The 23552-nt window shown below is 31.8% G+C and overlaps 3 protein-coding genes across 4 annotated transcripts; 2 read left to right on the top strand and 1 right to left on the bottom strand.

Annotated features, from left to right (window-relative positions):
- The first annotated feature begins 289 nt into the window (after positions 1-289).
- LOC122633473 (protein PF14_0175) lies at positions 290-13011 on the top strand. 2 transcript variants are annotated; one of them, XM_043821385.1, is made up of 16 exons: positions 290-532; positions 1337-2023; positions 2125-2305; positions 2394-2471; positions 2579-4135; positions 4213-4464; positions 4552-4653; positions 4869-4973; positions 5403-5547; positions 5694-8134; positions 8251-8661; positions 8794-9000; positions 9323-9867; positions 9989-10232; positions 10348-10450; positions 10594-13011. In XM_043821385.1, exons 3-16 carry the CDS (start codon positions 2201-2203, stop codon positions 11328-11330), a joined length of 7032 nt encoding a protein of 2343 aa, XP_043677320.1. In that variant the 5' UTR covers positions 290-532; positions 1337-2023; positions 2125-2200; the 3' UTR covers positions 11331-13011. The 2 variants fall into 2 exon arrangements, with proteins under 2 accessions (XP_043677320.1, XP_043677321.1); XM_043821386.1 differs by lacking the exon at positions 4869-4973.
- A 1149-nt stretch (positions 13012-14160) lies between these two features.
- On the top strand, positions 14161-17830 carry LOC122633474 (histone acetyltransferase KAT2A). Its single transcript, XM_043821387.1, has 5 exons — positions 14161-14505; positions 14715-15694; positions 15776-16336; positions 16417-17141; positions 17234-17830. Exons 2-5 carry the CDS (start codon positions 14724-14726, stop codon positions 17425-17427), a joined length of 2451 nt encoding a protein of 816 aa, XP_043677322.1. The 5' UTR covers positions 14161-14505; positions 14715-14723; the 3' UTR covers positions 17428-17830.
- Positions 17831-18315: 485 nt separating this feature from the next.
- On the bottom strand, positions 18316-23431 carry LOC122633476 (putative uncharacterized protein DDB_G0277255). Its single transcript, XM_043821393.1, has 4 exons — positions 21442-23431; positions 19931-20676; positions 19615-19833; positions 18316-19544 (listed from the first exon to the last, which is right to left on the bottom strand). Exons 1-4 carry the CDS (start codon positions 22636-22638, stop codon positions 19454-19456), a joined length of 2253 nt encoding a protein of 750 aa, XP_043677328.1. The 5' UTR covers positions 22639-23431; the 3' UTR covers positions 18316-19453.
- Positions 23432-23552: the final 121 nt, after the last annotated feature.

Below are 23552 nucleotides of genomic sequence, written 5' to 3' on the forward strand. Positions count from 1 at the left end.
AAGAATACTGTGAATCAGTCGATAGCGCGAAAAAAGATGAATAGTTAGAAACACAGATATTCTTTAGTCTATAAAGTTTATCAGTAAAAAGAAAATATATGCGCGAACTCTTTAAAGTGCTGTTGCAACTAATTCACAATGGATTTGATGCGTTGATTGGTTAAAATTTGAATAGTAGCCAATCAGTGTTCATAGTCATATAAAGTGCATCATGCGAAAAGTTACAATGCCATGAACAAGGTGTCGCCAATGTTAGAAACGTTGGGATTTTATGAGCTCGTAGTAATGGCAGCCTTGACAAATACATGATGGCCGTTGCCACCGAATAGTGTAACGCGTACTTGGATCTGTCTTGTGCCAGAAAAGTTTATTGTTTTCGCGATAATATTTCGTCGCGTGCTCAAAGCCTGTGTCTTTTTCCATAGTAAAAGTGTGATAGAGCGTGTTAAGAACACATATCACGCTGAAAGAGATACGAAAAAACGGAAAAGCTTAAGAAGAAAACACGGGTGGCAAAACCGCGTTCGCGGAGGTAATATTGACAATTTTTCATCGCGACGCTATGCATATTTTTAAGCGTCGATACAACTTAAATGGACCGCGCGTTAACCCGTAGACTTTTTTATCGTTTTCAATCGTACAAATCTTCGCGAATGTCCGTTTTTTCTTTTGTTTACGCCTTGTCAGTTGGGCTTTTGTTGTGTGCAACCGCGCGCCGCTGTTACCTATGTACGAGTGAGAATGAGATGTATGTGTGAGATCCGTGTGTGCTTGTGTTAGTGGCTTGTGTGGCACGTATGCTTGCACACAGGCGCGCGCGGGTCATAACCTCAAAATATGCTTCCAGCTGTCGAATTATTTTACACTACTCTAAATGTCTTATTATTGATGTTTTTATATCACGGAATGACATACTTAAATTAATGGTTCTTATATTACCTTTATGCAATGATCAACGCTTCATCGCTAATTACACCTTTTTTTTAAATACATTATATTCTTTCTTACTCATATTTCTCTCTCTCTCTCTCTCTCTCTCTCTCTCTCTCTCTCTCTTTCTCACACACATACTCTCTCTGTCTCTCTTTCTCTTTCTTTCTCTTTCTTTTTCTTCTATAACTTCTTTCTTTTCATCTCTCTCTTTCTCTCTCTCTTCTTTCCATTTATCTCTTTCTCTTATATTATAGTCATAAAAATATACTTTTTACTAATAGTTAGTGATTTATTTGAAAAAATATTTAATTCATTCAATATAAAATACTATAGTTTACATTGTTCCTATTTCCAATATATATTGATCTTTTATGTAAAAACTACATTATATACTTTGTTACAGGGTAGAAGAGACGAGCAAACTTAAGATGAATACAAGTGCAATTTGATTTAACCTCAGCTACTATAAAACTAAGAGAAAAGCTTGTTCGAATCTTTCATTTTCTCTTCCTCTTCTTATCTTTTTCTAATATTTTCTCTTTTTTATTCCTAAAGATAAACAATGAATTTAACTTAATTATAAAAGAAGTTAAATAATGTCATCTAGTTATTTTTTGGATTTGGGATAGTGTCAATTTTGTATATTTAATTATTTATTATAAAATTCATATCATTTCAAAAAATAAATGTATACACAATGCTGAGGAAGAATATAATTATATCATACTCATAAATGGATGAAAACCTGCAACAAATGTACTTTAAAAATATATTAAAATTTATACAAAATGCAAATGAGCATTTATTCTTTAATGGATAATGTAGTTCAGAGAAGGACTACCTGCAATATACAAAAAATTGAAAATGCTAATATCCTAATGTGGTCAATGAAAGAATACAACTGTAAAGCAAGCTCTTTCCAACTTGTTTGAATATAAGTATTAGAGAAGTCTGAAAATATTGCATAAGTAACAGAAGATATACGAAACTATATGCATGACAGGAACAGGAGACATAGGTCGAAGACGCGTTGAGTGGCGCAGGAGCGCAAATCTGACAAATGTGTTTCTTTAAATAGAAAATATAAAAGGTAAATTTACAATAATGTCTATAAAATTATTTAATATTTAAATATTATATTTGTATAATACACATACACATCTATATAATTTTATTATATATTTTGTTTAGATAAAATATTATAGAGAAGAAAACAATCTAAGAAGGTGGCTACAAGCTGCCCAATGTAAAGTGGGGCTGCGTGGGCATGCAGCAGCCTCAGTCACGCCCTCTTCTTGGGGACTCAGTATCCTCTACAACTTCCCCGACTACACGTCGAAATAATCAAGTTGCTGTCTTAACGCAACAACAGGTATAATTCTCATATGAAAACAAAATTTCTATTTTTATTTATTATGAATTTAAACCATAATATTTATTTTTATGGTACTATCCTTTAGTTACAACAGTTGCAACTGCAAACTCAAAATACACGAGGTCAATCACTAACTTTTGCTGTACAGCAACCATCGAATACTGTAAGTATTACATTCACTGCTATGATAATACAGTTTTCTATAAAACGTATTTGCCTCAAAAATTATTTTATTTTTGTTATTATAAGTATAATTTATTTCTATTATAGTCACAAGATCAAGGAAATGGATCTACAACTGGAAATCACATAGTCTATGTGAACCAACTAAACCAATTAAATCAGGGTACCATAAATCCCTCAGGGACTGGTATGGGCCTACCCCCGGCCACCCCCACTTTTGGGGTGGGCCTTAATATGGGATTGCCACTATCACTTTTAAATACCAGTCTTACATCACTCACGTCTAATGTAATTACTACATCTAATCCTTTACTTAATTTGGGCCTACCAAGCATCAACACTGGACTAACGCCGATAAATCCTAACTTAAATCAGTTAAATGCTATAAATTCAAATCTAAACACCAATATTGGCTCAAACAGTATTAATAGTGGTTTGCCTGGTATAGGACAAGATATAAATAATATAAATACTGGGCTAAATCGAATAAGTACATTAAATACTACAAGTATCAATTCTGCACTGACTAGTGTAAATACAGGATTAACCAATGTAAATCCGAATTTAACGAGCTTGAATTCAAATATCAATCAAAATCTGACGCCGTTAAATTCGAACTTTAATGCTACAAGTTCTGGAGTATCTAGTTTAAGTACAATTAATCAGAACGTGAACACAAACCTGGCAACTACTAGTATAAGTTCTAATATAAATCAAGGACTTAATCGACCAATAAATGCTTTGGCATCTGGTTTGACATCAACTAGTCTAAATACTAGCAGTGCACAATTTCCATTCCAAACTATACAGAGTATTCAGACTATTGCTCCACATATTGTTGGATCAAATATAGCACACGTACCAAGTTCTACTATATCACAACACTCCAATAACGTATCGATTTCACAAATTTCTAATACTGGAACATTGTCAAGTTCTACTATATTTACAAGTACTCCAAGTGAATCAATTCGTTCGACTGCAGCGAATGTTAATCATGTGTCGAACGTAAATCTTACGACAAACGTTGCACATCTTGGTACCATGCACTCTAATTTGTCAAATATATCATCCAACATACAACACATATCTACTTCCAATGATTCAAACATGTCATTGAGTCATGTTTCACCTTTAAATTCCTCACAATCAACTGGATTTCAATCGCAACGGCAGTATTCTCAAGGAATAAATCCTGGTTTAAATTCGTCTGTCACCTTGACAGGCACAACACAATCAACAAATATTGTCAGTACAATGAATACTGTGAAATCAATGCAAAATATTCAGAATCAAAATATTAATTCTCCAGGCAGTCCATTTTCAATGCCATTAAAAAGTCCTGCATCTAATATTGCACCACCAACACCAAGCCCTAGTCCAAATAGGCTGTTACTTAGGAGTCCAGCATCAAATTCTATACAGTCAAATAGAAACAGTCCAAGCCCGGTGGGAACATCAACTACGAATAATAATTTTAATGTACAAATGCAAAGTCCTATGCAAAGCCCAATGAGTGTTAGCCAAATTCAAAGTCCTGTGCTCAGCCCATATCCTCCTGCTAAAAGTCCACATATGTTAAGTGGCAATAATTCACTGAATAACAGAAGTCCAGCTCCAGGAGGTAGTCCTGGTCCACCATTGGTAAGACCATAATAAATATACTAACGAATGTAAAAATGTCTATTTTAAATATTTATTTGTATATGTTGTAATTTAAGGTTAGACCAAATACACCCATCTTGCAGCAGGGTATGCAAGTTTTGCAGATAATTCATGGTACACCACAAGGATATCAGCAAACACCTACACAATTAGTAACAAGAACCCATCTTTTTGGAAATCAGCAAATTCAAATAGCGGCTACAAAACCAGCCAAACAACCACCACAAATTTTACCTAAGCCACCAAATCAACAGAATACTACTTCCCAACAAAAGCCTCAACGTGTAACAACAACCATTACAAATCAGGTAGAAGAATTTTACACTTTATACATTATGAATAATTATACCAATATACAATTTTTGTTAAAAATTTTACTTCCTTATTTTATTCAGATCACACAACAAACACAGCCACAAATTGTTCTTGCTGGTCCACAACCAAATCCTACTACAGCAACCATGATACCAACTGCTCAAGGTCTCCTATTAAATCAGGTTATTATAATCTTCCTTTATACAATAATACATCATTATTATTTTGCATGTTCATTATTTTATCATTCAATAATGCAAATATCATGGCAATGTGTAAATATTTATATTATAATATTTCAGTATGCTCTCTTTATATTTGTCATAATAGCTTGTGTGCATATATCTTATCACAAAAGATTGCTTTGTGCTTCATGTTTATCACATTTGGTATATAGGTTCTACCATCAACTGGACCAGTTATTGTTCAACAACAACCAGGTGGTGTTCAACTTATACTAAGGACACCAGCAAGTGCCCAGCAACAAACGCATACTGCACAGGTGATGGTGTCATCCATATGATCATGCATTGTCATATTCCAAATTCATATTCATTGCTTGTTTAATTTTAAAGTAATGTAAAGAGTTATTTGATTGTTTATTTCATAGATAAATAAATAAATATATATATATACATATAAATATATATATAATAATTAAAGAAAAATAAATCTAACTAAAATATATCTTTTATTGAATTATAATTAAAAAATTTAATTGATTATTGAATTTAATAAAAGTATATATATTATATATATATATATATATATCGAGATATTATAAGTTAATAATTTTAACGTGACAAGAATGATCAATATTAATATATAAAAACACTTTTGTATACGAATACTATTTAAACTAATATTTTACTGAAGTTAAAATGACACAACAGAATAATATTTTTGAAGAAGATACAATTATATTTTACAGCTAACACAACAACAATTGGTAAGAGTTGTCGCAGCACAAAGCATGCAACTACAAGGGATTGCACCTACATTTTTTGCTGTACCAAATAGTTTTCCACCAACTGCATCACCTGTGATTAGACATACTCCTTCTAGCCCTGCTCCATGTAAGTCAATCAAAATAAAACTATATTTTTATTTCCACTTATATTTATGATAAAATTTTGAGATATTTACATTGTGAACAATTTTTATATATTTACATTAGATAAATTTTGTTATAGTTATTATATTATCATAATGTACTTTCCAGCTAATACAGGTGCTGGTAATTCCATAGTAATTCAAAATGCCATGGTACAAAGCCCTCAACCACAAATTACACAAGTTGGCTCAAGCAATACATCTGGTAATACTTCATGTACCCAAAATATTGTTGAACATAATTTACTACCTCCACCAAAGAAGAAAGCAAAGAAGAAGAAAAAAGCTAAAAAAAAAGATGATGATCCTCCAAAATTAGATTTGGCTAGTATCATGAAAATATCAGGAATTGGAGATGATGATGATATTTTTGACAACGATCTTACAACTGAAACAGATGTATCATGTCAAGTTCAAGTGGAATCAGGACAAACTTTAAGTCAAGTTACACCACAAGTAACAGTAGCTAGTTCCATAGCTCAAAATCCAGCACAAGTACCTGTAGCAAATACAACGAATGCGCAAGCTACTGTTGCTTCTCAAAGTTTTAACAGTCAGCTTGTTGCTCAACTTCAAATGCCTGTACAGAATACGATTTCGGGATTAAGACTAGCTGTTGGGGAAGATGGAAGAGTTGTGTTACATCATACTCCTGATCCAAATCAACCTGAAATAGATCAAGCAACTGCTCAAGCATTAATAAGATCTCTTACACAAAGTGGTGGCCAAAATGCACAGATTATTTCTCAACTCCTAGGTCAAGCACAGACTGTGTCACAAAGTGCTCCAAGTAATGTGATGCAAAGACAGAAATATGTACAATCACCAAGCAATCCAACATCTACCAATACTACGAGTTCAGTATGTTCACAAAATGTTATTTGTACAACAAGTCCACAACATATACAAACATGCTCGAAAGTAAATAATCCGCAAAAAATTGTAAATATTTCTCATGATGCCAATTCAACATCAAATACTTGTGTGCAAAATAGTCAAGGATCATTACACACAGTGGATATGCAGATTTCTAAAAACATTAATATACAACATCTTATACAAACACCGAAGAATATTCAATCATCAAACTCTACTATATTACCACCTAGTAATAGCATTTCAACATCCGCAGATGCTATATCATCCAAACCTTTATGTACAACCTTTAGCATACAAAGTTCTCGATTGTCAAATACGAATCAGACAAATATCAATCAACATTTGTCTAATCCAACACAAAAATCTAGTCAAGTGCGCCTTACAAATACTTGTATTAATACTAATATACGACAGAATTTGAATAAATCATCACAACACAGTACTCATGTTCAGAAATCTATGTCCGGCAACGCAGCAGTATCAAATGAACATGCTGTTAAAAACAATCAGAATCAACAATCAAATCAACAAGAGTCTTTAAATTTACAAGAATCACAATTATATCAACATAATCAGCATCAACAAATAACAGCACAAACTGTACAAACTCAAAATGTACAACATGTATTTGAACAAAATCTACAGACTACTGGCTCAAATATACAACATAATTCTGTAAATATGCTACAACAAAGTTCATGCAATACTATACAACATGACAGTATGAATGTTTTACAACAACATTCTAGTATTCAACAAAATACAATCAATGTCATGCAACAAAATACATCTGGTAATGTGCAAAGTATAGAGCAAAATGTACAGTCCGGTGCAAGTGATATACCTCTAGGCCAACAAAATGTAATGACCAGTTTGCAACAACAAAATACATCTTTATTGCACAATACAAATGTGCAACAAAATGTTAATTTACAACAGCAAAAAATCGTTTCTGCAAATACGTTTTCTTCTGTGAATGCACATCAATATGAGTCTCAAAACTCAACTAATGTCATGCAACAGGGTATTAACACACAACAAAATAATCAACATCAAAATATTCTTATTACCAATACTCCTGTTACTAATACTACCCAACAAAATGAATCGCAAAAAATAGATTCACAAACTAGTAATGTACTAAATTCTGCAACTAATAATATTTTAAATAATGCACCAAAAATTACTCCAGAAATTTTGAATGCATTGAGCAATTTAAATCCCAATGATCAATTATTAATTGCTAATGCAAATGGGCAAATGCAAGTGATAAGCCAACAACTTTTGCAACAGTTTTTAGCTGGACAATTGAATACTGCAAATCAGACACAAAATCAAAATCAAACGCAAAAAATAGTAATTGGAGAACCAGATGCGAATAACCAAAATTTACAAGGTGTTCAAATTAATACTCCTACCAGTCAAATAATAGTAAATAGTTCTGGTGGAGCTCCCACAATTCAAAATAATATACAAAATATAGTTGTTCAAGCTGCACCATCACAAATGCCACATCACATACAAATTCAAAACTCTGGTTTCCCAAATCAGTTTATTGACAACCTAAATCAACAGCAAATTAGGAATTTGGGAAATAATCAGCCAAAGAAAGCAAAAATTATAAAAAGAGCTAAAGTTAGTGTTACAACACAAAATGTTGGAAATACACAGGTAAGTGTACAAAATATATTTTACTTTTATTTAAATACTGCAGCAATTAAATATAATTTTTTATTTAATCATTTATACAATTATTATTTATTAAGTAAAATTATTTTTTATATTAGACGACAAAAACTGTTACTACCTCCCGGCCAACTACAGTAACAACAAACACGTCTAATTTGCAAAAAGTTGACAGTGTTAATAAGATAGGAAACATTATATGCCAGAATACAAATGTCAGTAAAAGTGAACCTACACAGATCATTGCAAATGGTCCTTTGATATGCTCGTCATCTGGTAGTCATGTGTCTATTCCTTCAAATGGTCAAATGGTGCAAAGAGTGCAGACTATACAACTTCCTGCACAGAAACAACAATTATTAAAAAATATACAATCACAAATACAAGCTATTTTAGCACGAAAGACTGGTTTGCAGCCTGATCAAGCCCTTTTAACAAAATTGTATCAAGAGCAACATAAAATTTTAGCAAGTGGGAAGGTAGTCAGTACTACAACACATCCTGTTAATAATGTAAGTGAATAAGTTGGATAAGAAATATTTAGAAATAAAGTTTCTTATCAAATTACATAACTTAATTTAAAACGTATAAATATAAATATAAATACATAAGTAGTAAAATTATATCATATTTTTTAATCATAGGGACCAGAGCCAAATTTCAGTGTCAACATTGTGACAACACTTGCTACTAATACACAGTCACAAAATACGTATAAAAATCAAACATCAACTACTCAGCCACAAACTCAAACGTCTACTGCTGCTTTACCAGTAACATCAAATCTAAATACAGTTACATCTACTTCTTTACAAAATAATTCAAATAATAATTATATAAACAATCTTCCGGTAAGAGATATAATCTAATCAAATATTATTAGATCTGTCTAATTAGAGATGCCTCTTCTGCCAATGCTGCCATCTCCTTAAAATTTGAATGAAAATAAAGATGAGAAAGGCAGGAATAATATATAATATTCGTTTTATATTTTCTATAAAAAATATAAATAAAGTAACAAGTGATAATTTTTCTTACAAGTGTCTAGTATTCACAAGTAAAGATAAGTTTATAAGCACTCAGTTAGGCAGATCTGATGTGAATATCATATTTGTTATTATTGTTAGTACTCTTTATGGAAAGAATAGAATAAATTAATAACAATTTTTGTAGGTTTCACAAAATGTTCAGGTTCAACAATGTGTAGTATCCAATAATTCCACTCAGAATGTGCATCAGGCGCACACCAAACAGCACAAGTTTTATCAGAATCATGGAAATCAGATGATAAATCCGTCCTCTACCAACTTGCAACTTTTCTCACCACCAAGTACATCCACAGCTCCTATGCAAAGTAACGCACAACAACAATTACCCGTAGTTCAAACACAGCAAACAAGCATGCAACAATCCACGCAGTGTCAGACGGATCCATTGGACATCAAGCCAAACATACAGACACCAAGTCCTGTGAAACAAGAACTTTCCTCGCCAATTCAAATTCAAGTCCAAAGTGGCTCTCCTGCAGGTCAGGTAGCCTCACCTAGAATGATTGGTAAAGGAACACAAAGGATTCAGAGCCCTGTAAATAATACTGGAAATACAAGCAAACAACTTGTTAGTCCTGGAAGTAGCTCAAGTCCTTTGATAAGTCCTAGGCAAGGCGTGAAGAGACCAGCATCAAGTCCGATTTGTAGGCAAATTAATCGTAGTGACCTGTGAGTATTTTGTTATCTTCAGAATATAATAGATTTATAAGATTAACCCATAAACATTATATTATCACAGATTGTACATATTATGCTATACATTATTACAATTTTTTATTTGTATTCTTAGGTTGGAACAACAACTAAAAATCGATCAAAATGGTGCGACTAATCCAGATGTAAATACTCCATTTTTAAGCAAGCGTGATGCTTGTAAACGGCTTGTTAGATATCATTGTTTGAATGAACAAGTTTTAAGTACTAAAGATTTAGCTAAGGCAGACGAAATTTTTGAAGAAACAGCAAAACATTTATTATCCAAATTTAATTCTATGATGAATAAATACACTTATCTTCTCTTAATGGAAAGCATGGTATGAATTATGATTAATATTTTTTTGAGTTAATTTGTTTACAAAATATTAATAAAAAAATATTACATTAAAAAATATATTATTATGAAAATAATATAATTATAACAATTTTTAGAGAGAAGTAAGAACATCAGAATTAATGATGATAGATAGAACTTTTGTTGCTGAGGAACAAAGTATTCTAAATAGGTTGCGTGAGCAAGAAGCTAAAGTAAATGGTAAGAAATGATATATTATATATCAGAGATTATTAAACAATTATTTTTTTTTTTAATGTATTTATCATCAATTATATGTTTAAAAAATCATTAATAAGTATGATAATGATAAGACAAAAAATTCGAATGATTTTTATTTACAGAAGAATTTAAAAAAGAAGAAAAACCAGTAGTACCAAAAGTTGAGCCTGGCCTTGCAGAAGATGACAAAATATCATCTTTAGAAAATGTATCTGTAAAGCGTGAATTAGAGGATGATTTTTCAACAGAAGAAATGGAATGTAAACCAATGATAAAACAAGCTAGTTGTACAAGTGGTGATTATGATGAGTGGCTTGAAATTCAAAAAGAACTCGGTGTATATCCATCTGCCACGGACTCCTTTAAATGTAAGAGCACTAATAATAGTGGCAGTAACGGTGCATGTACTATGACAATTCCAAAATCATCTAAAAATGAAAGAACAAGGGCGAACGGTGAATGTCGTGTTAATGTTGCGAATGCAAGTATTTCCGGAGTTTCGAATACCGTGGTAAAGGACAATTGTGATCAAGATAATACAGCAGTTTTTGAAAGACGATGGAGTGGTGCTACGGACCTTGAAAGAGATTTATTAGAAGACACTGAAAGTTTGGATGGTTTAGCTTTGCATTCTCAAGCTCAATGTCCAGGTTCTCTTCATGTAAGTAGCGAAAGTGGAAATGGTAATGAACATGATGACATTACTGCACAAGTACAATCTGCTATTGATAGCATTTTAAATCTTAAAAAACGTCCCACAAATACTTTATCTGGCAGTAGTGGTAGTAGTGCATCGCAATCCAGTGAATCGAAGGACACAGTGCTTGACCAAGCAGTCCGTAGCATACTAGGCTCGTGACCCTCATTTAATAAAGTATGTTAAAAAAGTGAAGTTAATAGTGAACATCAAGCTGGTTATTAACCTTCAAAATTTTAGAGGAACTTTAGGTATTCTTCTGAGTTTCTGATGTTAACAGAAGAACTTTCTTTGCTATTGATTTTGCAAGATCATCTTCAAGACACGTGCGTTTTGAAATGTCATCTATTCAAACTGTATTTAAAAAAATAATGTGATTTAAAATTTATATATAAACTAATTGTAACAGACAAATTGGATTGTGCAAGTACGTGATTCAATATGATTTTTTAAAGTTTTTTCATTCAAGCTTCTGTTTTACAAAGGCAATAATTACTCATAACAGGAAGATATGTATACTTTACAGTAGTAGTTTAGGTGTAATAAAGTAATCATGTTAATCTAATTCTAGCAGCTGTACATGTGGATAAATAGATAGATTTATAGATAGATAGATTACTTGCTCAGATTTTTCAATCTGCCACTTTGTAATGTAATTTTGTAAAAAATAATTATTTAAAGCAACTATTCCACTTTGTCTGTAGTACTTGTAGGAAAATCTTATAGATACTTAAATATGGGTTGGTGAATTGTACATAAATTTTTAGCGTGTATTATTATTAATATTATTATTACTATTATTTGTATTATTGTTATTGTGAGATATTATCTCGAAAGTACTACTATTATTATTATTATTATTATTATTATTATTATTATTATTATTATATTATTATATATTATTATTATTATTATTATTATTATTATTATTATTATAATATTGATAATCATCAATGATACTATCGTCTTGGTTGATGGCGAGAGTATTGAACTAAAGAGATGGTAGTGGATTACGAGACTGAAAAGATAATGGTATCGAACATGGAAGTAAATGAAAATGATGTGTAGAGTGAGAAAAGTACATAAAATATTTACGTTGTTTCTTTTATTTAAACTTATTACTATTTATCATATATACAATTTCAATCTTATAAGGTGCAAAATCAAATGAAAAGAAACATTTTTAAATAATTGAAATATTTTACAACTTTTCTGACATCACATGGAATCACAGTGGATATGGAGAAATGAATAAGAATGCATATATAAAGAGAAATATATGTGGTAAAAGGATATGCATATATATATATATATAAGAATGATCTAATACATACAGTAAAGAAATATATATAGTACACATGAGCCTTTATATATAGTTCTTATTTTCTTAACGACCATGTTGTAAAAGTTTTATTAGTGACATTAAACATCACAAATTTCATAAAATGACGTGCTAAGCCAACATATAATATTTGTTTAATAAATTATAGCTGATAAGAAGTACAGTTTTCTATTTAAACAAAAATGTTGTTTTTATTATTGAATAATACTTGTAGGTAGAATATATCTACATATTATAGACATATCCTTTTCCCACATTGGCATAACCACTCTTTATATGCAAAGAAATAATGAGACATTTATGGCAAATACAATCCAAGACTGACATATATACAGAGAAACAAGCAAAACTATATAATGTATTACAGTAAGAATAATAATCATTTGTACATAATAATCATTTCCACTCTCAACGGCAATCGCGACTTAATTCTTCACAGATTTTAAAATTTGGATATGCTACAGTTCTTTTGATCCTAATAAATTGCCGATATTTCACGAATACATATTTGAATCTTTTTCTCCTTGTTATAAAATACTACTCTTCATTTCTAATTCTTATTTTTCTTTTAATTTAATATGCTCTTCTAATATGCTATAATATTATTATATATCAAAGTAAAGCATACAGATGTTATATGCACAAAATTTTGAAGTATGAAAAGGACAAACAATAATTTTAAAAACATATAGTGACTTCATATATTGTATATCTAAAATTATATTTCATATAATAGAAGAAAATTTAGAAAATTCGTCATCAAAAATTTTTACCACAGGTGAATTTACTGTGTAAGTATACATGTGTGTGTACACTATGTATGAATATATATGCTATGATATACATTTGTGTGTGTGTATCTATATATATTACACACACACCAACACACATACTACTAGGAAGAGAGTTTTCTTCAATAAAAACATATTCAAATAATGAATTAATATTAATGATTTAAAATAATTGGGAGAGATGAATAAACGAATTTTAAGTGTTAAATTTTACCTTATAAAAAGGAAAAGAAGAATGATATACATTATTCCTTGTAAAAAAAAATCACTCCTTCCAGGTTGTATATACATACATAAATACCACAATTTTCTGTATGTGTAAATACATATATACTTACGTATCATATATATATACGTAAGGAATATGTGTAAAAGGATATTGATACTTTTAGAAGCACTGATATAATGTTTATTTTACGTACGTGTGTTCTATGTGCATACATATACGTACTGTATATAATATCGTTGTATAAAGGCGAACTTCTGTAACTCTCTAAATACCATGGATGCTGAGAAAAAAATTGAAATTAAGAAGAATAGAGAAAATAAATGTATATTTTATATTCTATATCTAACGTGTTTAGGGAAAATGTGAATTAGAAACTTTTTTGAGTGAACATGTTATAGAAGTTTGACTATTTTTAATGAGTAGTAGCATGCTATTCAAATTTCGCGCGAAATGATCCATTGCATGATTTCTGTATTTTTCCTTTTTTTCTTTTTTATAGCAACCAATGAGCGTTGGTTTTTCCATTCTATCCATAATAACCAAATTCTCAATTACTTTTCTTTACGATATATAAATAATATTATTATTTATTATTATTTACTATTAATACAAATCAATAATATATTTATTACATTTTCTATATAAAAAAATATTTATCAAAATGAATGAATTTTTTTTGACGTCACAAATATCGAAAGTACAGTTCGATCATATGATTCACTTGACGCTTACGTATATATGTAGTATGTTTAGTTGAAGAAAAAATTTGACGGAAAATAGATAAAAAATATAAGTTCAAGTATAAAAAATAAGTAATTATTAATTTTTTTCAAGTATTAGAATAACATTGCATTTATTGATATGTGTCTTAAGTGTGTGTAAAATAAATTTCTTCTTTTTCTTATACTTAACCTCCATCATCGTTGTTGTGTAAATAAAACTGCGGAGTGCAACTCAATAAGAACAAAAAATCAGGTTAGTTGAAATCGTCATTTATAAAAATATTTCAGATTTAATTGTAATTAAAAGTATATTATATATACATATTATTTATAAGTGACATAGTAAATTATATAGACCAAATTGATACGATAATTAGATAATTTGTTAAATAATTAACATACATTGTTAAACATTATTTATAGAAGAAAACAGATTATCATGAAGATTTGATAATTTTTCAGATAATATATATGGCGGCGGAAGAGATAAATTGTAATACAGCAATAACCTCTTCAGAAGACACAAAACAATCTGTAACTAGTACATCACAACATGCAGAAACAAATAAGGAGCAAAACAATGTTAGGCCAAATGAACAAACAAGTCGTCCCAATAATTTACAAAGAATTCAACAAAGAAAACAGCAAATGTTTAATTGGCCTCAATTAAAAAAGTTATTGAAATTAGCTACTTATAGTGCCTGTCAGGTTGTAGATTGTAAATGTACTGGTTGGAAAAATGCACAACCTTTAACAAAATCACCTAAAAATGAAGTACAACAAGCAGTTACTAATCTCTTTGATCCATGTAAAAGTTGTACTCATATTTTGAAAAGTCATATTACTCATTTACCGACTCAGTCAGACGAAGAAATTAATAAACTATTGGGTATGGTGATTGATGCTGATAATATATTTATGGGCATACATAGAGAAGAAGACCCAGATACAAAAAAAGTATATTATTATTTATATAAGCTTCTAAGAAAATGTATACTATCTATGACAAAACCAACAATAGAAGGTCCTTTAGGTCAACCACCATTTGAAAGGCCCAGTATAGCAAAAGCAGTGATGAATTTTGTTTTATATAAATTTGGTCACTTATCTCAAAGAGAATGGCAAGCTATGTGCGATATGGCAAAAATGTTTTTACATTGCTTGAATCATTGGAATTTCGAAGCACCTAGTACTAGAAAAGCAACAGTCAATAGTGACGAGGCACCAGCTTACAAAATAAACTATACACGATGGCTTGTGTTTTGTCATGTACCTGCATTTTGTGACTCTTTACCTCATTATGATACACCATTGGTATTTGGTAGAACTTTGTTACAAGCTGTCTTCAAACCAGTGTGTAGACAATTAATGGATAAATGTCACAATGAAAGAGACAAAATAACCCCTGAAAAAAGAGTTCTTGTCTTGACACATTTTCCAAAGTATGTATAATATTTGTAAGTTTACATTAATAATATTATATCATAGAATTCATATTAATAGATTTGTAATCTCATTTACAGATTTCTTTCTATGCTGGAAGTAGAAATTTATTCAGACAATTCTCCAATTTGGGATCCTGAATTCAAACAAGTACCTCCTTCACATTTACAAGTTAATTTAGAACCAAAAGGAAGTCAAGGAAGGAGAACAGGGGAATTTGAAAAAGTTACAGTTGTTCCAAATGACAAAGACAATTTTACAACAATAAATATAAGTCCGGGAATTAAAAAACTTCATGAAAAAAGACCACATTCTGAAAGTCGATTAGATGCAAAAAGACGGAAAAACGAAGAATCTTTTGAAGATCTTCCCGATGAAACTGTTGCAGAAATTGTTGCGACTATCAACGATCCTAATTACATGTGTGGACCCGACGCTGTATTTCCACCAAATGTACCACGAGACGAAACCGCGAAGATAGAAGAAAGTAGAAAAATTATTGAGTTTCATGTTGTAGGAAATAGTCTAACACAACCAGTTTCAAAACAAACAATGCTTTGGTTGATTGGTTTACATAATGTTTTCAGCCATCAGTTACCCAGAATGCCAAAAGAATACATATCTCAATTAGTTTTTGATCCGTAAGTATTGAAATCAAATAGTAATGGAGTTTTCAATAAATATACAAAGAACTTAAAATTTAATATCTTTATGTGTCTAGGAAACATAAAACTTTAGCTTTAATAAAAGATGGACGTCCTATTGGTGGTATTTGTTTCCGCATGTTTCCAACTCAAGGTTTTACAGAAATAGTATTTTGTGCTGTTACAAGTCAAGAACAAGTAAAAGGATATGGTACACATCTAATGAATATGCTTAAAGATTATCATATAAAAAATAATATATTACATTTTCTGACATTTGCGGATGAATTCGCTATCGGTTATTTCAAAAAACAAGGCTTCAGCAAAGACATAAAGTTACCACGTGCGATGCACCAAGGATACATTAAAGATTACGAAGGTGCTACGTTAATGCACTGCGAATTAAATGCTAAAATTGTATATACGGAATTCACAGCGGTTATAAGAAAACAGAAAGAGATCATTAAAAAATTAATTCAGCAAAGGCAACAAGAAATTCAAAAAATTCATCCAGGTTTAACATGCTTTAAAGAAGGCGTAAGAGGTATACCAGTAGAATCAATTCCTGGAATACGTGAAACCGGATGGAAAAGTTATGCTCAAACTAGAACGAGAGGTGTAGCTAAAGGAACTCAAGGACCAGAACCAATGGAAGCATGCTTAGACATTACGGATTCGTTGTACAATGCACTCAAAAATGTGCTAAATAGCGTGAAAAATCATAGTGCAGCTTGGCCGTTCTTAAAACCAGTAGATAAAAATGATGTACCTGATTATTATGATCACATAAAATATCCAATGGGTGTGTACTGTACATATAATCGTTTCTATATTTAAAACAAAATTTTTTAATTTTCTAATAAACAAATTTTTATCAATTATGTATCATTTCAGATCTTAAAACTATGACAGATCGTTTAAAAGCTAGATACTATGTAACTAGAAGATTATTTATAGCCGACATGACACGAATTTTTACAAACTGTCGCTTATACAATAGCCCTGACACCGAATATTATAGATGTGCTAATGCTCTCGAAAAATATTTTCAAACTAGAATGAAAGAAATTGGATTGTGGGACAAATAAAATCTTTCTTATATTTATGAAAATAAGAATATTATTTGAATAAAAATTAACTCTTTATACAAATTCAAATTTTAAACAACGCTAATGTACATTAATTGTTTAAGGCAATGGTTTTTTTCGTAGTCGATATTATTTATTTTTAAATATAACTTTAGCATATATTTGACATTTTCAATTGACCATGTTGAAAAAAAATTGTGGCAATGTTGTCGTCAATGTCACAAATTTTGAGAAATCTGTGGTGAAGGATGAACTTACTCACCTATTTTTAAATATTTTTATTATAATTGTTATATTAAGGTAGAAATATAGAAGTTGTACATTTTTAAATATCTCTGTATACTATTAAAGCATTGTAAAAACACATTTTAGTTTTATTAGAATAAAAAGTGTTAAGAGAAAATGATGAGTTTATAAACTGTTTTCAGCATTTCTTTTTGCAATTTAATTAATATCATTAACTGAATAATTAATTATTCTATCGGACAATGATTTTAATTATCATTCTATTATTAATAATTATAAAGATATAACAACAAACATTTCAATGTGAAAACTGAAATTCTGTAAATCATATTTTTATTGATAATACATTCTTAATTACTTTTTTTACAGTGAGATGAAATGTAATTATGCATTAAGCATTATTCGTATGAAATAAATAAACTTATGTTTATTTTAAAATTATACTCAATATTATGTACACTTTAATATACTTAAGGCAGATCTGAACTTAAAATGGAAATATCTCCCTTAAAAATATCTATTACATTACATGATACAATATGCATCCACTGGTATGGAGGAGAATTCTTTAATATACACATATTAAAAATAATAATTTATAATTTCAGTCATACATTTATATACTACAATAACATAAACTAATTTTCGATTAGACGAATGAATATATTTACAAATTTTTAGTACCATACACATCAAGTTCTTTTTAATGTTCACTCATTTAGAAAACTAACAGTTCTTATGGACGGTAAATCATCTATCCTGTCTCCTTATCGTTAGATAAAATTAAATAATAATTAAAATCATATTTCTCCTAACTTTAATATAGTATTCTTCATATTATCAGAATAATTTTACGTACACGAGTCAGCATGAATGTGCTGATTTAACAAAAAGACAGATTTATAATTTACAATTTGTTCGAATAAAGTTGATATTTGTTATATTAAATTCATATTAATATGAGCAGATAATTTGTACAAAAATGGTATACATATTTATTTTTATCTCACATATGTTCTGTTTATAACAGTGATAGTGAAATACACAAATGCGCGTATTTTGATTTAATAATATATAAGAGTAACAGATGAATCACTAAAAGTGATTCATCCTTATCATAACTATAAAAGAAGACAGGTTGATATCATTTAGGAGCTATAGAAAATTGTCATTAATGAAATAATGAAAAGAAAAAAAATTCAAGATAAAAAACAGAAGATTGTGATTGATTGGAGCTACACAAAATCCACAATTATGTGATATGGTTCTACATAATATCATTTTATAACATACTACTTAACATTATATCGTCTTAGTACATTTTTTACTCTAATCTTTATACAATCAGTGGCAAAAAATAAATGTAATTTTAAATAGTACATTAATTACTTTGTACAATTTTAGACAAGTTTCAGGTATGCGAAATAAACATTACCGACAATTAACGTTTCATCAAACTTAACAGTAGATTAGCACAATAAAACAACCGGCACCAATTATAACAAAATTTAACAATCAAAATATATAGAAATTATCACGGTTAACACCGAATCGCCAAGGATATAAAAAGTTCTATGATCTAAAATCCGGTATATCGTATATTTAAAAAAAAAAAAAAATAAAATAAAATAAAAAAAGAACAAAAAGTATAATAAAAACGTCTTTGGTGCCTCCATTCTATATAGCAAAATATAACACGTAAAAAAATGTGGTGGGGAGTCAATATTACTAATATGAGTTTAAAATTGATGCATAAAAAAAAATTTTGCCAAAATAAAGTTTATCTCCTAGATGTTTTTCTTCTTCCTGTAGATCTTTTAGGACATCGACTTTTTGTTAGAACCATGTGAGTCCAAGGTAAGGAAAATTCACTAAAATAAAAAATGTATATAATATTTATGATTTACAAATATTTTAGTTTCAATTCACTACTTTCATTACCTTGGAGTAAAACTAGGTATAGGAGCGCCGAATGCAGTAACTGGCAACTGATGATCCACTTGAAGACTTTGTATCTGTTCTACATCAGGCCACAAAGATGTCACAGCCTCCTCTTCCATTGTCGACGGACATGGACCAGTATGATTTGTATTATAACAAGTAGCTTGATGATTTTGTCGTTCTTGCCTTTGTTTTAATTTTTCTATGTGCCTTTGCTCTCTAACAAAAAATATTACATATCAAATTTAATCATATGCATATTATATGAAGTTTCATACAAATCAAATTACAAAATTTACAAAGTGAAAGTAAATACCTTATCCTTTGTACATCCCATCTTTTTCTTCTCCTTTCGTCGTTCTCTAGCTTCAAGTGCCTTTTATTGAAAATTTCATCATCAAGATTCTCTGTTCCTTCCATCGTATAACAGCTAGTATATACCTTAACTCTCCAATTGGGAACTTCTAACGTAGTATTTATATCTGGTGGAGATGATTCTTTCAAACTTAATGTATAATTTGGATCACCGACTGCTGTATAATAATGTTCTTCTGTCGTTAAAAACGATTCCTTTCTTACAAGAGATTTTCCTTTTCTATCCGTTTTTCGACTACTTTCATGACTTAATTGTTTGTCCTGTATCGTCGAAGTTGTGTCATTACTAATTGTAGACGAACAAGAAACTCCTCTTTTTCTTTTAATGCCACCAGATAACGGTGTTGGATCAGATCTTCGTTTTTTCTTTTCTTCCCACTCTAGTCTAGATTCGTTGCCAATGTCCTGTTTCTCATGCTTACCTTGATTATCATTACATTCTTGTTTGACCGTAGTAATTCCACCACTGGTATTCAAGCGTATTTTAAAACTTTCATTATATTGCGTATTACTAGATTCAGATTGAATACTTTTGTGAATATCACTGGTTGATGGTATAGTCACTGAGTTTAAACTGGGAGGAGAACATGCACCTATATGTTCAGATAAAATAGAATTTTCACTACTTTCGGACCTTAGTTTTTGCAAATTTACTCGTCTGTCCATACGTTCCAAACGCAATTTGAGCTGCAATAAAAATGCAAAAATATTAAAATACATTCGCGCGTTAAAGCTTTAGTTTCGTTTTAGTAATTAACAATCTTGGTAAGAAATTTTGAAACTTTCAAAAATGAATTATGTTTAAAGTGTAAACAATAACATAATATTAAATGTACTTTTTTAAGCGATGCGCCACGTTTCTTCCTTTATTTGGAATATGCATGAATATGACCACTCTCATCTTCGAATTACTCGACATTCTTACTGGAGAAAATTCGATAGAAATTAAAGATAACAATGTAAAGTCAAATCAACGTGTCCGTGTACGTGTGCATGCGGTAAAACATGACAAAGTAGCGCCACCACGTGGTAGAAATTCCACGGTTGACCTTCACGGGCAGTTTGATAATGGAGAACAAAAGAAGAAGGAGGGATAGAGTGGAAAGAAGAGAACTGACATTCAAAGCATGTGCGCGCCATGTAGCACGTTTTACAAGATGGAGTCAAACGGCGACGTAAGAATTGATACGAATGAAAAGAGAAGGGGAAGAAAGGAAGAAGCGAAAAGGAGAGGAGAGACAGAGAAACGGAGAAGAAAAGAGAGTGTGGAGTGTGTGTGTGTGTGTGCGTGTGTGTGTGTGAGAGAGAGAGAGAGAGAGAATGCCGACCAAACAGGAAGGAGGGGAGATAGAAGAAAGGCGGGAAAAAAGAAAGGAAGCGCGATGAAAAGAGATAAAAGAGAATGAAGGTAGAAAAAAGATAAAAGTAATGCAGTATGTCATTCCTATGTACCGTCTCATTTTCCTGTCGAAGAGCAGCAAGAAGTTTATCCTTTGTAACGATTTGCTCCGATTGTTGCTGAATAAGATCCAAATGAAGTAATAACAATTCTTTAAGGTGCTTGACCTCGGTTAGATCGTTCTGACGTGGCTCGTTACCCCTTAACGGGCTTACACCGAGAGCGGAGGTCGCCGTTGCTGCGGCCGGCGTCCCGCCGTCGGTCATGCTGGCGTACATGTGATCAAAATCGCAAGGAAAACTAAGTATCCCAGCGACGGATTTGCTCTCCTCGTCTACGTTACTCTGGAATTCGTTCCGCGGACAGCTACTGTTGTTGTTGTTGTTGTTGTTGTTGTTGTTGTTGTTACTCGTGGCGACGTTACTAGTCGTCGTTGTAGTTGTAGAAACACTCGTGCGTGCACCGCTCGTCGCCGACGAGGTGGACAAGTGCTCGTTCATCGCCGCGACCATGTTGTCGTTGTCGTACGTCGCGACCCTCAGCGCCGTCGTTGTCGTCGTCGTCGTCGTCGTCTTCGTCGTTGCTATTGTACTCGTTTCGATAGTAATAGTAGCAGTAGCGATGATGTTGGTAGTAATAGCAGCAATAGCAGTAGCAGTAGCAGGAGCAGCAGTAGTGGTAGTAGTAATTGTAGTAGTAGTGGTAGTGGTAGTAGTAGTAGTAGTAGTAGTAGAAGTAGTAGCAGTAGCAGTGTTCGTCGTGATACCACCGTCAAGTCCCAACGACGTCGAGACGTTCGTTAGAGAACACACTTCGCGATATTCGGGAGCGGCATTAGCGTTGCCATCGGCGTAGCAATCGCGAGCCGGTGTCGACGCGTCCCGCGATGAACGTATTTCAGGAAAATTTACCGGCGTCACTCGTGGATCCAAATTCGCGTCGTGTAAATCCACGACGCCGACGACGCCCTCGTCGGTAGAAACGGTAACGACGTATCCTCCACTACCTCTTTCTTCTTCTCTTTCTCCACTACTCCTACCATTACCTCCTCCAGCTCCACCACCACCACCACCACCACCGCCACCATTACCACCACCACTGCCACAACCATTGAAAACAATATCAGCGGCATCACCACCACCACTACGACCAGGAAAGACACTGGGAGCAGCAGTGGTAGCGGCAGCGACAGCACCGAGCTCGTTATTCTCACCGTTCACGAGTCCTCGCGACGGCAATGCGTTTGACATTTTCCTTCTGCTCGGTTCCAGTAATCATTTGTGGACGCCTCGAGCGTACCACGCGTCCACCCCGCACACATTAAGCTATTTCGTCGATCACCGACACCATCGAACGCGTGCCACGTTATACACCTTCACCTCCCTTTCCCTTCTCTCTTCCTTTTTTCTTTCTCTCTCTTTCTTCCTAACGTTTATCAACACGCGCGAGTTCACCATACAATGTATCAGAAAAAAGAACCTTATCTTTTTCTCTCCATCTATCTTTGTATGAAGCGAAAAAGAAAGAGAAAGGAAGAAACAGATATACAACTCGTCCACCGCGAACGAGTCGCGAGTGTGGCGGCGCACGAGGTGCGCCGCTCCGTTTCGTTTCCCTTTGTGTTTACTCTGACGGACTAAGAGAAGCCGCACACCGCATTTTCGCGGTCGCTTTCATGCAATCCCTCCTGCCATCTGACGGTGATTCACTCAATTATTCTCAAATAGATTTCCCGCCATCACTGTTTTACGACATGTCAACATGAAGAAAATTGGATGCGTGCGCATGAGCACTTTAACGTGATTGGTCGAATTCAATGATTTGCAACGAGCGGTAAATTTGTCTTAACAAATTAGTAAACTTTTGTTAAAGTAACGCTTCTTGCAACTTATATAACAGCGCTGAAGCAAGAGTACTGAATTTCTTTATTAGTTTATTCCTTAATTATTTGAATCTTGATATGCGAGAACATATTTGTGAAGAAAATAATTGTGTCTCGTTTAAATTTCTTATTTAAACTATCTTTAAACAAAATATAAAAAAAGAAAGCATCGTCAATATTTTCTATACGTTTGTTTCGATGCAATAGTAACATTTTTTTACGTAGAAGTTTATTAATATTTTACGGACCAAAGAAAATAGAGAGAAAATATGGGGGAAAGCA

The sequence above is a fragment of the Vespula pensylvanica genome, chromosome 12 (assembly GCF_014466175.1).
Source record: "Vespula pensylvanica isolate Volc-1 chromosome 12, ASM1446617v1, whole genome shotgun sequence".
In the NCBI taxonomy this organism is placed as follows: Eukaryota; Metazoa; Arthropoda; class Insecta; order Hymenoptera; family Vespidae; genus Vespula; species Vespula pensylvanica.

Bases quoted from the DNA above. Each gene is read 5' to 3' on its own strand.
- LOC122633473 (XM_043821385.1), top strand. From the start codon at position 2,201: ATGCAGCAGCCTCAGTCACGCCCTCTTCTTGGGGACTCAGTATCCTCT. The intron at 4,974-5,402 runs GTGATGGTGTCA...TATATTTTACAG, and splicing joins AACAAACGCATACTGCACAG to CTAACACAACAACAATTGGT. The intron at 9,001-9,322 runs GTAAGAGATATA...CAATTTTTGTAG, and splicing joins ATTATATAAACAATCTTCCG to GTTTCACAAAATGTTCAGGT.
- LOC122633476 (XM_043821393.1), bottom strand. From the start codon at position 22,638: ATGTCAAACGCATTGCCGTCGCGAGGACTCGTGAACGGTGAGAATAAC. The intron at 20,677-21,441 runs GTACATAGGAAT...TTTTTATTGCAG, and splicing joins TTCGACAGGAAAATGAGACG to CTCAAATTGCGTTTGGAACG. The intron at 19,545-19,614 runs GTAATGAAAGTA...TTTTTATTTTAG, and splicing joins ATACCTAGTTTTACTCCAAG to TGAATTTTCCTTACCTTGGA.
- LOC122633474 (XM_043821387.1), top strand. From the start codon at position 14,724: ATGGCGGCGGAAGAGATAAATTGTAATACAGCAATAACCTCTTCAGAA. The intron at 15,695-15,775 runs GTATGTATAATA...TCTCATTTACAG, and splicing joins GTCTTGACACATTTTCCAAA to ATTTCTTTCTATGCTGGAAG. The intron at 17,142-17,233 runs GTGTGTACTGTA...GTATCATTTCAG, and splicing joins TCACATAAAATATCCAATGG to ATCTTAAAACTATGACAGAT.